This window comes from Sinohyriopsis cumingii, chromosome 8 (assembly GCF_028554795.1).
Source record: "Sinohyriopsis cumingii isolate HCF-2022 chromosome 8, ASM2855479v2, whole genome shotgun sequence".
NCBI lineage: Eukaryota > Metazoa > Mollusca > Bivalvia > Unionida > Unionidae > Sinohyriopsis > Sinohyriopsis cumingii.
The window spans coordinates 25,724,438-25,739,148 of NC_142968.1; the positions used below are offsets into that span (position 1 = coordinate 25,724,438).

The window sequence follows — 14,711 nt, forward strand, 5'->3', positions numbered from 1 at the left end:
TGGATAAAAAATAGTGTGGTTTTTGGAAAATGTATCTTTATTGTTATATATACACTGTACTCACCTATAAGTCAGGTCCAACAAAACACTGCACACAGCCAACTTTGCATTCAAATTATGTGCTGTCAGATCAGGATCTATGCAGTTTGGAGAGAATCAGTAGAACATGCACCCGATCTGATTTGTTACTCTTTGAGTCTGATAAGTACATTTCAAAAAGATAAATATTCCACAATTTTAATTTGTTTCCTAAATTAAAAAAAAATATATTCATGCTTTTGAAAATTCAGTGACTGACAGACAGAGGCCACAAGATATCAATCAAGGAAATAACAAGAAATATAATTTTACTGAAATTCCTTACCCCCTGTTTCTACTGCATCCTCCATAGAGCCTAGGCGATGGCTGTGAGACCTCTGTTTTAGGGTAGCTGCAATGGTACTAGATTTCTTCCTGTCCTTTGAACACCACTTCCAATCAGGATATTGCCTGAAGTGAGCCTCCTTCACCTAACACAAGACTTCAAGGCTTATTATCTTTTCATTTATGCTTGACAACATTAGGTTATGATACTAGAACAATGAGGTAAATGAGATAGACAAAGATAAAACCACTGGAGGTGACTACTTTTGGATCTGAAAAAGACTGAATGAGAGCAACAATATTTGATGGTGGATTGTCATGAAATATACAAACAAAAAAGTTCTTCATGCTGATACAGCTTTTCAAATTCAGTCAAATTCTGTTTAATAATTTTTGAAAACTTGTTTAGTTTCTTTTACAGTCTTAGTAATGGTTAGTCATATTTGTCAATGAATCAATAACATTTGTATAAATTTAGAACACCATTTGTCAGGTTGCTTTTTACTAAATCTGGTCAAATTCTGTTTGAAAAGAAGAGACTTAAAGATTTTTCATCTTTTTTCTTTAGTAACAGCAGTCATATTTGATGATAGATCAACCTGAAGTTGTAAATAATATGTTAGTGAAAACCCCATTTCAATACGACAATCCATTCAGGAAAATTAGCAATAAAAAGATTTTCAAGAGGTTGCATCATTTAGGACCAACTAGACATCATAAGAAATCTTGTAAAGAAAACCACATACTGACATGGCCACTTGTTAGGAATAGTAGTGATAACATGATTTTCAAGATGGCTGCTGTGATGGCCAATCTGGATGTAACTGGGGCACCAGTTTCATTTATGATAAATAAAACTTTTAGGATGAATGTATCTGCAAAGTTTCATGGCAATCCTCCAAGTAGTTTAGGCGGAGTAGCAATAAGAAACTTGCACTAAAGGACAGGCTAATGTTATGTATATTTGATTTAATTATTATATATGATTTAATACATATTTATTTCAATTTAATTGTTTGTCAGTTTTAATTTTTTGATATTTTTCATTAGATGATATTGTAATATAAATTTATTCACTTTAGATGAATAGTTTTTTCAGAAAATAGTTTAATCTTGACTGTTAGTTTTTAAACAACTGGTGTTGATCTAAATCTGGATGTAACTGGGGCACCAGTTTCATTTATGACAAACAAAACTTTTAGGATGAATGTATCTGCAAAGTTTCATGGCAATCCTCCAAGTAGTTTAGGTGGAGTAGCAATAAGAAACTTGCACTAAAGGACAGGCTAATGTTATGTATATTTGATTTAATTATTATATATGATTTAATACATATTGTTTCAAAATTTGTAGCATCCATGTAAACAAGTTTATTTTATTTTAAAATGATTGGTTGTTGTCAAGATCATGATGGGACTTTGGGTTTATAATGTAAACAGTTTTATTTTTATTTTTTATTTCTTAAAGTAAAATGATTGGTTTTCGTCAGGGCCACAATGTGTAGACGTGATCTTTAACAAGTACCTAGTTTATATAAGCTTCAAGAAGATGATCACATGACCCACTGTTTACGTTTTAGGATAAGATATATCCTCTGTTTTGGAGAGTTATTCTTAGAAGAAGCTGGGCTCTTAAACTGGAAGTTGTATGTTGTGCTGTTTGGAGTTATTTCAAATTACTTGGATTCAAAAGAATTCTGTTATTTTTCTGGAAAATACATGTGGTCATGTGAGATTATTAATCAAAGACAGTTTTATTAAGAAATTTATTTTGATTTCCAAAACTGGAGTGATAATTCTTGTTTTTAAAAGGAAATGTAGACCTCAACACTACAGATTGCACCATACATCATTGTCTTCCATCTTGGATTCTTCATTGGGGTTCGAACTTGAAATCAGGAGAACATTTTGTTATTAGGACTACTAAAATTGTATTCTTGGATTATTCTTGGTTTATTTTTGGATTTGATTCTATAAAATCGAAAGTTCATATTTATTTTAATTTTTACAGAATTTTTCCAGGAATATAAATTATTGTATTTTTTCAAAGCTTGTTGTTTTCACTCTTTCTTGTGTTACTGTTTAATCGAGCCTAAACACGACATTAAAATCTCCTAGTCTATGACCATCATAGATAAAAACTGGAATGCTTAAAATGCTTTTATCCAACAATTTTTAAGCCATCATGCTGAAGTCCACAGAGAAAGGACTGCAAAGTTTGGTATTCATCCAGTGTTGATGGTTTGCATATCCTGTTTTGAATTTCTGAAGCATGTTTTGTTTTTCTTTTCCAAAGTATAATTCCTATCGATCTCCATTTAAGATCTTTACAAGGTCAATCAGAGCACCAAGGTGACATTATTTTTGATTGGTCAATATTCACTTCCTTTTGTTATTCAAGTAGGTGCTTAAGTTTGCTTTCACAATGAATTACAATCAGATGTAACAAACTGTGATCCAGACATATCAGTTTACAAGCTGTTGTTTGCTTATATAAAATATTATCTGTGTGGATGATGTTGATTCTAACAGAAACATCTTTGAATGTGTGGGGGTGGGGGGTGGGGAAGGCTAGTTTCTGTTACATAAATTCCTTAATTCATGGTCCATGTCTGCCATGAGAATTGGTAATCGAAAGAAAGTACATCCATATTATTGACTGACTTCTATCAATCAATTCAAGAAAGAAAAAAAGAGAAACAAGAGTCCCTCAGAGGGATGGATGCTCTTCTGGGCAAGAGAATTTCCAGGAATTCAAGATGAGATCATTTCTTCCTTTTAACTGTCAAGTGTTGAAACCATCTCTAATATCCTTCAGTAATACCAAGATCTTAAAATGAATGATACTGCAGTACACAGTGAATGTCAGCTTTCCATTCAGGAGGAGCAGCAATAACAAGATTTTCAAGATGGCCACTGTGGTGGCCACAATGAATGTCCAAGCAGCTTCATTCTCATTCAGACCAACAAGACCATGTGATGAATGCGTGTTTAAAGTGTCTTGGTGCTATTCCAGTTTGTTCAGGAGCAGTAATGATAACAAACCAATTGTCTTTGACCAGTACAGTTAATAAACAGTGCATGTTAAAGGGAGATTTCCATTTATCAGGTATATTCAGAAAATTATATTACCTGAAATGCCAGATCATGGTATTTTTTCTTCTCGGTAGGCCCCAAGGCATACCACCATTCTCCAAGAATCTTGGAGACAGTCCTATTGTCCTGATTTGGATGTCTCTGATGGACTAAATAACGATGACGCTTGCTGAAGATCATGAAGGCATTCATTGGGCGCCGAATGTGGTCCTTTTCTTTCCCCTAGAAACAGACAGGTAAATACTGAAATGTTTTTCATTTGTCAAATAATAAGGTCCAATTCTGCATTTGGAGTCTATGATGAAATGAAAAACTTAAACAAAAAAATCCTAGCCAAATATAGCAGTCACTTTTCTGCTGGTGGCACCATGTTTGTGAGCCAACAATTCCACCTCCATTTGAAATACAGTGTGACTCTGCCATAACGCGCCTCGTGATAGCGCGAATTCGGATATAACATGGTTGTGGTGTGGCTCCTGAAATTTTGTATATTCATTTGCACAGGAAAAAATATTTTTTGTTCCAAGTACGTGAAATAGTGTATAAAAAATTTATTATCATTTTGGGGAAGAGATCGCATATGAATTCGAATAAAATATGATCGTGGCATGGTTCCTGAAATTTTAAATACATTTAGGTGTATTTTTCTTGTACCAGGAAATTTTTGTTTTTTTTATTTACAAGAAATAGTGTGTAAAACGCTTATTATCATTTTGGGGAAGAGTTCATGTATGAATTTTATTGTGAATTTTCAAAATATATGGAAAATTTAACTAAGTAAACAAATGGCAAACATTTAAAAATGATGCATCACATTCCTTCATTTGCCTCAATTTCTAACAAACTTTTAAGAAATTTTGGTTTGGTGCTTTACGGAACAGCAACAAGTAGGTTATTTAGTGCTGAGGCAATTGGTGTAAAGAGCCTTGCCCAAAGACACACCATGGTAGCTGACCCCAGCTGGTCTGATCGTAGAATTTAAACTAACACCCTTTAGATCTCGAGTCAGGCAAACTAACCACTGAGCCACAACACCACTCTTTAATTAACCTAATTATACAGTTGCATGATCTGAGAATATCCTGTGAAAATTTGCCAGGTAAAATAAATAAAATTACAGTAAGAAAACACTTAAGGCAGCACTGAAAACATGTGGCATGGATTGAATGCTGTTTTGAGTTCCTAATTCACTAATGGACTCCACTGTTCAGAAATGACAAAGCCACTAATTGTTAGCAAAACTAATTTTGTTTATGTATTAACGTTGTAATCAAAAGCAGGTTTATTGTACAAGACAGCATTTTTCACAACAATCTGAATGGTTTGCAACTGGACTGAAGTGTACAATTCTTATGTTAGCTGGTTTCAAATACTGAGTTGAATGAGCCCCTGTATGCAATTTGTAAACAGCTGGTTCATTGTAACATTATGAAAGAGTAATAATCATATACTCATGCATCGATCACAAATCCAGCTACCAAATGTGTGGAAAATTCTCAGTGCTTCTATTTTAGCAATTTTCATTGTCTGGTGGAAAATTGCTAAACTTGAACCTCAAGCAATTGGGCAGTAAAACAAATTTTTTGAAACCAAGTGCCAAAGTCCTGCAAAATAAAAGTGGAATTTTCCAAACTTATCATTTTGCGAAAACTGAACCCATTTAAGATTTATGCTGGTACATGAAAGAAACTCATCACTGAAGCTGAGACTTCCTTTGGGATCAAATTTTCTCTTTATATTCTTGCAAATGTCTGAGATTAGTATGTCATATATGATCCTTCCACAGCACTCCCTTGTCATAAGGCCCTTCATACTAACATTGTCTCTCACTATGAGGCCCTTAATTATAACATGGCCAGTCACTGTGAGGCCCTTAGTTATAATATGCCAGTCACTATGAGGCCCTTAGTTATAATATGGCCAGTCACTGTGAGGCTCTTAGTTATGACATTGCCTGTCAATATGAGGCCCTTAATTATAACATGACCAGTCACTATGAGGTCCTTAATCATAACATGGCCAGTCACTATGATGCCCTTAATTATACCATGGCCATTCATTATGAGGCCCTTAATTATAATATGGCCAGTCACTATGAGGTCCTTAATTAAAACATGGCCAGTCACCATGAGGCCCTTAATTATAGCAAGAAAATGTGCTGATATTTACATAAACTGAATTCAGAAACAGGAAGACCCCTGTATGTCCATGTGGTCATTATATAAGTACATCAGATGAACAACTTTAGCTTCCATTATTGTACTCTTAATAAACAACTATCTTTTGGAAAAAGGAATGCACCCATGATTTTTCATTAGGAGTATACAGCATGCATTGTGTTAGTTTCCAAGTGTAGCCAAATTAGTGCATGTGGCAAATTTGGATAAGTATTCTGAGGACTGCAAACTGATGAAGACTGCAATGTGATTCTGAAGACTGCTAAAGTTGCTAGAACTGATCATTCAGATGGCAGTAGCCAAGTTTAAGAAAGTGTGTGATACCTAGCTTAGTGTTCGAATAAGACCTTCCCTTGCACTGACAAAATTTAGTCCCAATGTGATGGATAAACAAAAGCAATATGTCAGTAGTGTAAAGAATTTGGAAAATTAAACTCGATGGCAACCACATCTGCAAAGTTCCACAATTTCTATGCACGAGCTATTGATAGAGAGCACAAACTGATGTCTACCAAGTGAAGGCAGTATTAAAAAAATCACTAGACTGCACACTGTACAACTCTACCGCAAAATTACAGAGATGTATTTCCATATGTTGCAGTCCTAGCTGCATTTGTGTTGGTGTCACATGTAACATCTCTGGCATGCAAGAGAGGCTTCAGTATGCAAAATTAAATCAAGATGAAAGGAACGTCCAGAATAAAATAGGAAACCTTAACTCACCTGATGAAAGTGAAAGAGTGACCCTGTGTGGAGGAATATTATCCAAATCCAAGCATCAGAAAATTTTGTAAAATGAGAAATAGATGAAAGTGAACTACACTGTGATTAAATAATATGATATTCGTACATGATATCAATTTTAATAAATAAATATTTAAAGAATTACAAATAATTACAAAACAGACAAGCTTTTGTCTATCTCTATTCCTGGTATAATAATGGACATTTAGCCACTTCAATTATGCAAAATATGCTTCTGGGTTAAGACTGCAACTTTTACTGGTGGGACTCCTACTTTTACCAAAACAGGAGTCCTTGGACTCCTAATTTTAAAATCCAATTGAAACACTTGAGAATAATTCCTAATAAAGCAGTCTCACTATGAATGAGTACAGTATCATATACTTCATTATAAGGCAGTCTCACTGTGAGTACCGTAACATATACTTCAATATAAGGCAGTCTCACTGTTAGTACTGTAACATATACTTCATTATAAGGCAGTCTCACTGTGAGTACTGTAACATATATTTCATTATAAGGCAGTCTCACTGTGAGTACTGTAACATATACTTCATTATAAGGCAGTCTCACTGTGAGTACTGTATCATATACTTCATTATAAGGCAGTCTCACTGTGAGTACTGTATCATATACTTCAGTACAAGGCAGTCTCACTGTGAGGAGGCATGATCTCCAACTCCCGTGGACAGTATTATCGGTATTGTCATATAATAGCTGAGAGAGCAAAAGCAAAGTTTTACCTTTCTTGGACTCCTCATTTCATCTTTATCTTTTAATGCACTGAGAGACTGTGTGCGTCGCTTCCCTGGCATGTGTTTTACAGTGTTAGCTATTGCTGTTGGCTCATCTGCAGGTGGTTCATCTTTTGAATCAAATACATCATCATCATATTCATCTGGGTCAGAGTCTTCATCTCGAGGAGCTGAAGAAAAAAAAGAAGAAAAAAATGATCAAACTCCGTTGAGTCACTCTTACTTGTTGGGTCCAAATTTGTATGGATTTGCTGTAAACTAGAGAAAGATGAATCTCATCAATGAATTGCAGTATTTACTCTGGCAATAGCAATACTGATTGAAACTGTCAATACAGGATGCCAGTAAAATGAAACAAGAATGCATTTTACAACATGAATACAAACTGTCTCCTCATACCTACTATATCTACCTAATTAAATGTCACATGAATATTCTGAAATTAAATTTTTGTTCTGTCCATTATGAATGTGCAATAATTTATATCTTAGAGCATTCTTCAAATGATACCCTATTAGTTCAGGTAAATATTTCTTCCACCTTGGTATTTTGTGCATTTATATGCTCACCCAACAAGATATTTAGTCTTCATTTACCTCCCCTTCTCACCATTACGGATCACTGCCGTCTCACCTGTCTGCATGGGTATGAACCTCAGGGTCAGTCAATGTGGATACATGAGAAAGTTTGCCAGTTGCTTCTCATGGGTGGGTGGTTCTTTCCAGGGTTTTCCCAGGTTCTTCCTCCACCATTCATACTGGCTGACTCACTGACTCTGTTTATGTTGCTCTGTTTATCAAATAAATGTACTTCTTTTGAAGTTTAAGTTTAAGTTTTTAAATATTAACAACATAATAACAACTGAAAATTAATTATGATGTTATTTAGAAAAACCTTTTGTTTTTTTTTTATTTCAAATATTAATTATTTTACTTAATGAACTATGCGGCCTGCGACAAGGTGTAAATTTGTGTATGCAGCACTTGCACTGGAAAGTTTGCCCACCTCTGGTCTACACTGTCCCAAAATGTGCCAGCAGACCAGGGCATGCATCATCCTAAAATGTGCTATCAGAACAGGGCCTACACTGTCCCATAATATGCCAGCAGACCAGGGTTTTCACTGTCCCATAATGTGCCAGAAGGTCAAGGTCTATGCTGCTTGAATGACATGAGAAGATGGAACTGCATGGCACATACAACAGCTGAGTTGGGTCTATGCATTTCACAGCTGACATATTATGTACCAATTATATATAGCAACACAGTGTAAATCTCTGTGTTGCCAATCTTACTTTGACCAGGAATTTCTTTTAAATACTTAAAAATTTATTTCTTTGAACAAATGATATATGCTGAAGTAAATACAATCTACTAAGGACTGGCCAAAATACAAATATTTTGGACAGACATAGATTTAACTTAACCTGAAACTTCCTATTACACCCTCTGATTTCATCCTGTATTTGTCTTGTTTAAACAGCAGTTATAACCAGAATGTAATCAACAATACACAGTTCACTGCATTTCATGCTTTAAATAGTCTCCAGTTGTTATTATAAACATTTACTGGAAACTTCAGTGAATATTTGTCTCCCACCTACCACTGGGAGGTCAAAAAAGTCAACAATAATGAAATAGATCAATGACCTTTAAGAATAAAGCTGTCCATTTTATAACAGACCTTGGAACACAGCCAGGTTTCACTGCTCTGTCTTAAAGGGTATTAAGAGTATGTGTGTGTGTGTGTGTGTGTGTGTGTGTGTGTGTGTGTGGTCTGGATTATTAACTTAGCTTTAACAATTTTTCAGACATATCACTACGATGTCAGCAGTGTGACAGTTTATAGTGATGTCTAGCACTGACATCATACTGCAGACATGTAGCATGATGTTCCACCCAGTCACATTATCCTGACACCAGGCCGACTAGTCCTAACACTAACCTCCTAATGCTGAGTGCCAAGTGAGGCAGCTGTTAGTACCATTTTTGTAAGTCTTTGGTATGACTTGGCTGGGGATTGAACCCACAACCTCCTGCATCCAAGGTGGACACTCTAATACTAGGCCACCGGAGCGGTTGGTATTAAAGAGTAAAAGTGCAGACAAGAGTTTCAAAAAATGATTACTGATCTTGACACTGCAGATAAAACTTGAATGTGATATATAACCCCTAATGTGGTACAAGAAAGCTTTTAGTGATGATATGTATTTATACCACATTTCATTCATTCATCTTAACGGTTCAATAACACTGACAGTGATCTTGAAGACACCCTAACAAAAATGCCAATGAAGTCATGTATGTGTAAGTTGCACCCCATAATCTCGAGTGAAAATGATGGTGTGATGCAAAAATTAAAATGTCTAAATTGTCACCTTGACCACGAAGACAGGGACTCAAGGTGGTCCACAACACATCTTTTGAATATTTAATATGTAAGTATACTAAGTTTCATCCCTTAATATCAGAAAGTTCTAAAATTATAGAGTGGAAGGAAAAATGTTCTGTCATAACTTGACCTTGAAAAAAGAACCCTAATGTAGCACCTGACATACCTCTATTGATGATGTATAGATATCAAAAGTTACATACCTTAATCCCAAATGGCTCTGAAGTTAGGAAGCCAAAAAGAATGTGATAGAAAATTAAATTATGCCATGACTTCAACCTTAAAGAACCCTACTGTAGCACAGGACATATCTTTTAGTGATGACATGTGAACATTCAGTTTCATTCACTGATTTCCAAATGCATTTAAAGTCACAGAGATGGGACAATGTGATGGAAGACCAAAGATATTGAGTTATGACCTTGACCTTGAAGAAAGCCCATCCAACCACACCCTGGGACATGCTACATCTTCTAGTGATGATGTACAAGCATATCAGGTTTCATTTCTTAATCTCAAATAGTTTTTAGAAGGAAACGTCATGAAAATGTAGAATATTAAACCATGACATTGACCCTGAAGATAGCAACTGCAATATGGTTATAAAAAAACACATTTTAGTGATCATGTACAAGTATACCAAGTTTCATCCCTTAAACTCAACGACTTGAAGTTAATCTGAAGAACTTTAAAGTTATAAAGCTGAATGAAAATTGTACAACAAATGTTAAATATTTAGCTGTGACCTTGACTGTGATAAAAACACCCCCAATGTGGCATGTAACACATTCTCACTATGATGAACAAGTTTATCAAGTTTCACCTGTTCACAGATAATGGATTTAATGTTACAGAGATAAACTATGAAAAAAACATAAAATATAAAGTGGAGATATTTGATCATGAAGATTCCCCCCCACACTTCCATTTGGATTGTAGCACACCTAGTATTCTAGTATGACTTATAAGTAAACCAAGTTTCATACATTAATCTCAAACAGCTTTAAAGTTATACAGCAGAAGGGAAAGGGTTATGAAAAACTTAAAAACTGAGTCATGTCCTTGACCATGAAGATAGTGCACCCAGTAGGTGACACACCTTCTAATGATAATGTATATATGTACCAAGTTTTAATATTGAATTACAAACGGCAAGATGCATCCAATTATCAATATTCAAGGTTCTAACATAAATAGCACTTAATATACGACCTTTAAACAAAAAGTTGCTGAAACATAAATTATAGGTAGCAAAGACCTCCTTTTGCAATAAGTGCACAGTACTAGTCAAGATACATCCCCTCATCAAGTTTTATGATTACAGAAATGATAGCATGTACGTAGTAAGCCACAAACTCATGAGGGCATGAGCTCAGCATAAAAACTTAACCAATTTCAGGAAAATATAGGCCACACTGAACTTCTTTTATTGTATTATTTCACAGAAATGCATAAAGCATATAATATAAAATGTTAAGTGTAGTAATGATATGTAAACTATGACAATAGTGACCAAAGTGGGTGTAGTGCTCATCAAGATACATTCCCTCACCAGTTTTAAAGATTCTAGATGGGATAGTATGCACATAGCAAAAAGAACTAAAACAGTAAAATGTATTGCTGTAAAGGTGGGGGTACTAACAGAGATGAATACAATTAACAAGTATGGTGATTCCAGAATGAACAGTGATTGAGAAATAAAAATGCAACATTGAATATAAGTCACTAAAGCTCAAGATTCTAGGTCACAGTGACCTACTTTTGTGCTGAGGTAGCAGTGCCCATAGAAATGCATTCCCTCAACAAGTTATATGACTCTAGGTATCACAGTATATATAAATGGGACAAAGAATCCAGTGTTGTCATGAACTAAATACAAAATACTTAACCAGAGTCAGTAAAATGTAAAATCTAAGTGTTGTTGCAAGTGTATAGTTCTTAGATATAGAAACACATACAGTCCTTTAGTCTGATGATTCAAGCCAGAAAGAACTTGAGAATAAACCTAAACTATTGAATTTAACCAAAAGTAGGTCAGCCTCAGTAATCCATCTGCTTTTGTGATGAGGGTGTTGTACTCAACAAAATGCAACCCTCACCAAGTTTGTGAATCCTAGATTAATAGTATGTATACTGGGTACATAACGCTGGTTCTAAACACAATAAGTTAACATAAAAATTACAACTAATGCAGACCTTCCATGCCTAAAAAGATCATATCTGTAAGGCAGCTGATGTTTTTTTCCCATAAGTTTCACCAGTTTTCAGTAAGGTGTAATGTGTATTTAAAAAGTTCAGCATTCCAAACTGATGCATCGGAAAAGTTTGTAAAATACATCTACATCTTATTAACCTCAAGTACAGTTTCAAACCCTATGCAGCTCAATGGCTTGTTGCTATCTCTCAACTTTACATAAATCTTGGAATTTTGTTCTTCATTTAACATGGCAATTGCATCTCCCACCATGTGACATACTTGAATCAACACATGATGTCCAGTAAACCTGATTGTGTCCCTTTTTGCTTTTATTCAGAACAATCTGAAGATTCTTTTTTATTCTTCTCTACCAAGTATTAAACGTTTTTTTAGAGGCTTATTTTTTTGACTCGGCATAATTTGGAATTTTGTTCTTCATTTAACATAATGGCAATCGTATCTTCCGCCATCTGACTTACTTGAATTGGTAGCTGGATGCCATGAAAAACAATTTTAATCAATAATATGAGCATGCAGATGCTTTGCATGGAAAAACAGGTGTAGTTTAAAGTGTCTGAGATACAAAAATGTTAGTCTGGTTCTCTAACTAATTCCACAAAAGCTAATGTGAAACTCGGCTCCAAATCAAACACAAATGAGTCAATTATCCATATTTTAGAGCAAGAATCATATTTCCGTAACTTTTCCTTTTATTCAGTAAGTCTGTATTTTAAGGGTCAATTTCGTAAGATTACATCAAAATGATATGGCTTGGCAGGTCTAATAAATACATTTAATGATTTAGTTATATTATTCTAGCTTGAAAGAACTGGAGAATAAACTTAAATTTAACCAAAAATATGTGAAGTGTGAAATGTAATCTCTCTATATATCAATAACCTATCTGCTTTTGTGATAAGGGTGTTGTACTCAACAAAATGCAACCCCAGGGCCATATTTTCCATAAGGCAAATATGGGTAACATGCCCAGGTCCCCCGAGGCTCAAGAGGCCCTGTATATTATCGTCTGATTTCACAGGCATTGTTATTAATAGTCCTGTAACCATATCTAAAGACAAGGCAGGATAGTTTTGGGCCCCTATGCTGGCTGTGCCCAGGGTCCCCAAAGGCCTTAATCCGACCCTGTGCAACCCTCACCAAGTTTCACAATTCCAGATTTAACAGTATGCAGGCAGGGTACATAAAGCCAGCGCTAAACACAAAAAGTTAACAAAAATTTACAACTAATATATATGTACTACTACTACCACTTAATGAAATGGGATCCATCGCCAAATTCATTTTATAACAGGAACCTTGTTATCATGAAGGGACTTATTCAGGTAGTTCTAGAGAAGATTTACTGTGTGTCGATGCCATTGCAAATGCTTTGGGTCATGTATGTGTGTGTCTGTGTGTGTGTGTGTCTGTGTGTTAACACATAACTATCTGTATCATGCTGCAGAAATGAGCAACAAACATTCTTCCCCCTGACACACTGGGGCAGCCAACCTGGGCTAGCCTGGTCAAGTATTGAACCCACAACCCCTGGACTACATATCAAATGCTTTACCGACTGAGCTACCACAGCTCCCTCTCTGCTTCACAGAGGTCAGCTAAATTACAACGTTCTAATAAGACTTGGGATCTGTAATTTGTTTTCTAGTAAAAGACTCAGGGAAGAACTCTTGATTACAAATAAATGCAGCAATGATGTGAGGTATTTTGCTCATTTTGTTCCTATGCTGGTCAGGCACAAATGTATATAGGATACGTAATACAATGATCTGGCAACACTGCACAAAAGTATAAATGAGGGAAACGTGCAGATAATTGCTATATGTACTTGTTTATAACCATGGTCCAAATGTAAACTACACAAACCCAGATCTGCTATTGCATAATGTACTGGCAGATCAAGGTATGCACAGTCTGTTTGGAGCAGTCAGCAAATCAATATAAAGACTCGACTTGCCAGCACATTATGCAATGGCAGAAAATGGTCTAAGTTGTTTGCTTTTGGATCTGACTTAAAAGTTAGACATTGCGTATCACAATAGTAATGTCGGTCTATAAAGAACACTCATGCAACCAGAATGCTTATGTTAATGGCACATTTCTTTTATCTAGAGATTAACAAGAAATGTTGTTCATGGAACAAACATAGCCCTCCAAAGCATCTAATAATGAAATCCTGACCAAGATGTGATGGACAGATGGACATATGATGGACAAGATTAGCATAACAGATCCTACCACTGCTGAGGTAGGGCATAACTATAAACATCATTATAAGAGAAGGGACTTGTAAATGTTGCCCCATCAGAATATGGAGGCTTCAGCTGCAGCAGGTTCACTGTATTCGAACTCTGCAACTTGTTTATTACCAAATCTCATTTAACGATTATCAAGAGATGAAACTTCTCAAAACAGTCCCTCTGTGACAGGCCATATATTTTGATTCCAAAAAAGGATATTCAAATCATTATAAAACCTTTGTGTACCTCTATAGAACATTCAAAATATGGTCCCAGTGTCTGCAAGTTTTAATGTGCAGCTACAATGAAATGCACAATTTTATATCCATAACTCTTTTGTGAAAAAAGCTCAGTTTAATAACTTCAAAACTATAATGGAAAGGGATTTACACTTACTTTATCATTTACATGTGATAACATAGGTGTATATCCCTTTACAGTATATGTAAATCAGAATCATTAACCTTTGCAGGTAAAAAGACAGTGCTGATCCAATTACCATTGGGAACACATTAACAACAAAACTACCTGTGGTTATAATCCCCAGGAAACCAAAATTGTATGTCCTATTTTACTCAGTAACATTAAATAGGCAGAATAAAAAATTATATTTTTTTCATTATTCCTGTGAGGTGTTTTCTCATTAGATGACACATCATGTCATTTGTGATAACTCATTATAGTGCCAAGTACCATTGTGAGTTGTAACGTCATTGATTTTTATGTAAAAG

The 14,711-nt window shown here is 35.1% G+C and overlaps 1 protein-coding gene across 4 annotated transcripts in view; it reads right to left on the reverse strand.

The window, feature by feature from the left end:
- The window catches only part of LOC149793168 (protein capicua homolog), a 181,734-nt gene that overhangs the window by 76,133 nt on the left and 90,890 nt on the right, over nucleotides 1-14,711 (reverse strand). For all 4 annotated transcript variants that reach the window (XM_089967095.1, XM_089967097.1, XM_089967096.1 and 1 more), the window contains exons 8-10: nucleotides 7,123-7,304; nucleotides 3,495-3,680; nucleotides 365-509 (exon numbers count right to left, since the gene is read on the reverse strand). In XM_089967095.1, the coding sequence (XP_089823221.1) occupies nucleotides 365-509; nucleotides 3,495-3,680; nucleotides 7,123-7,304 (513 nt within the window). The remainder of the gene's footprint in view (nucleotides 1-364; nucleotides 510-3,494; nucleotides 3,681-7,122; nucleotides 7,305-14,711) is intronic.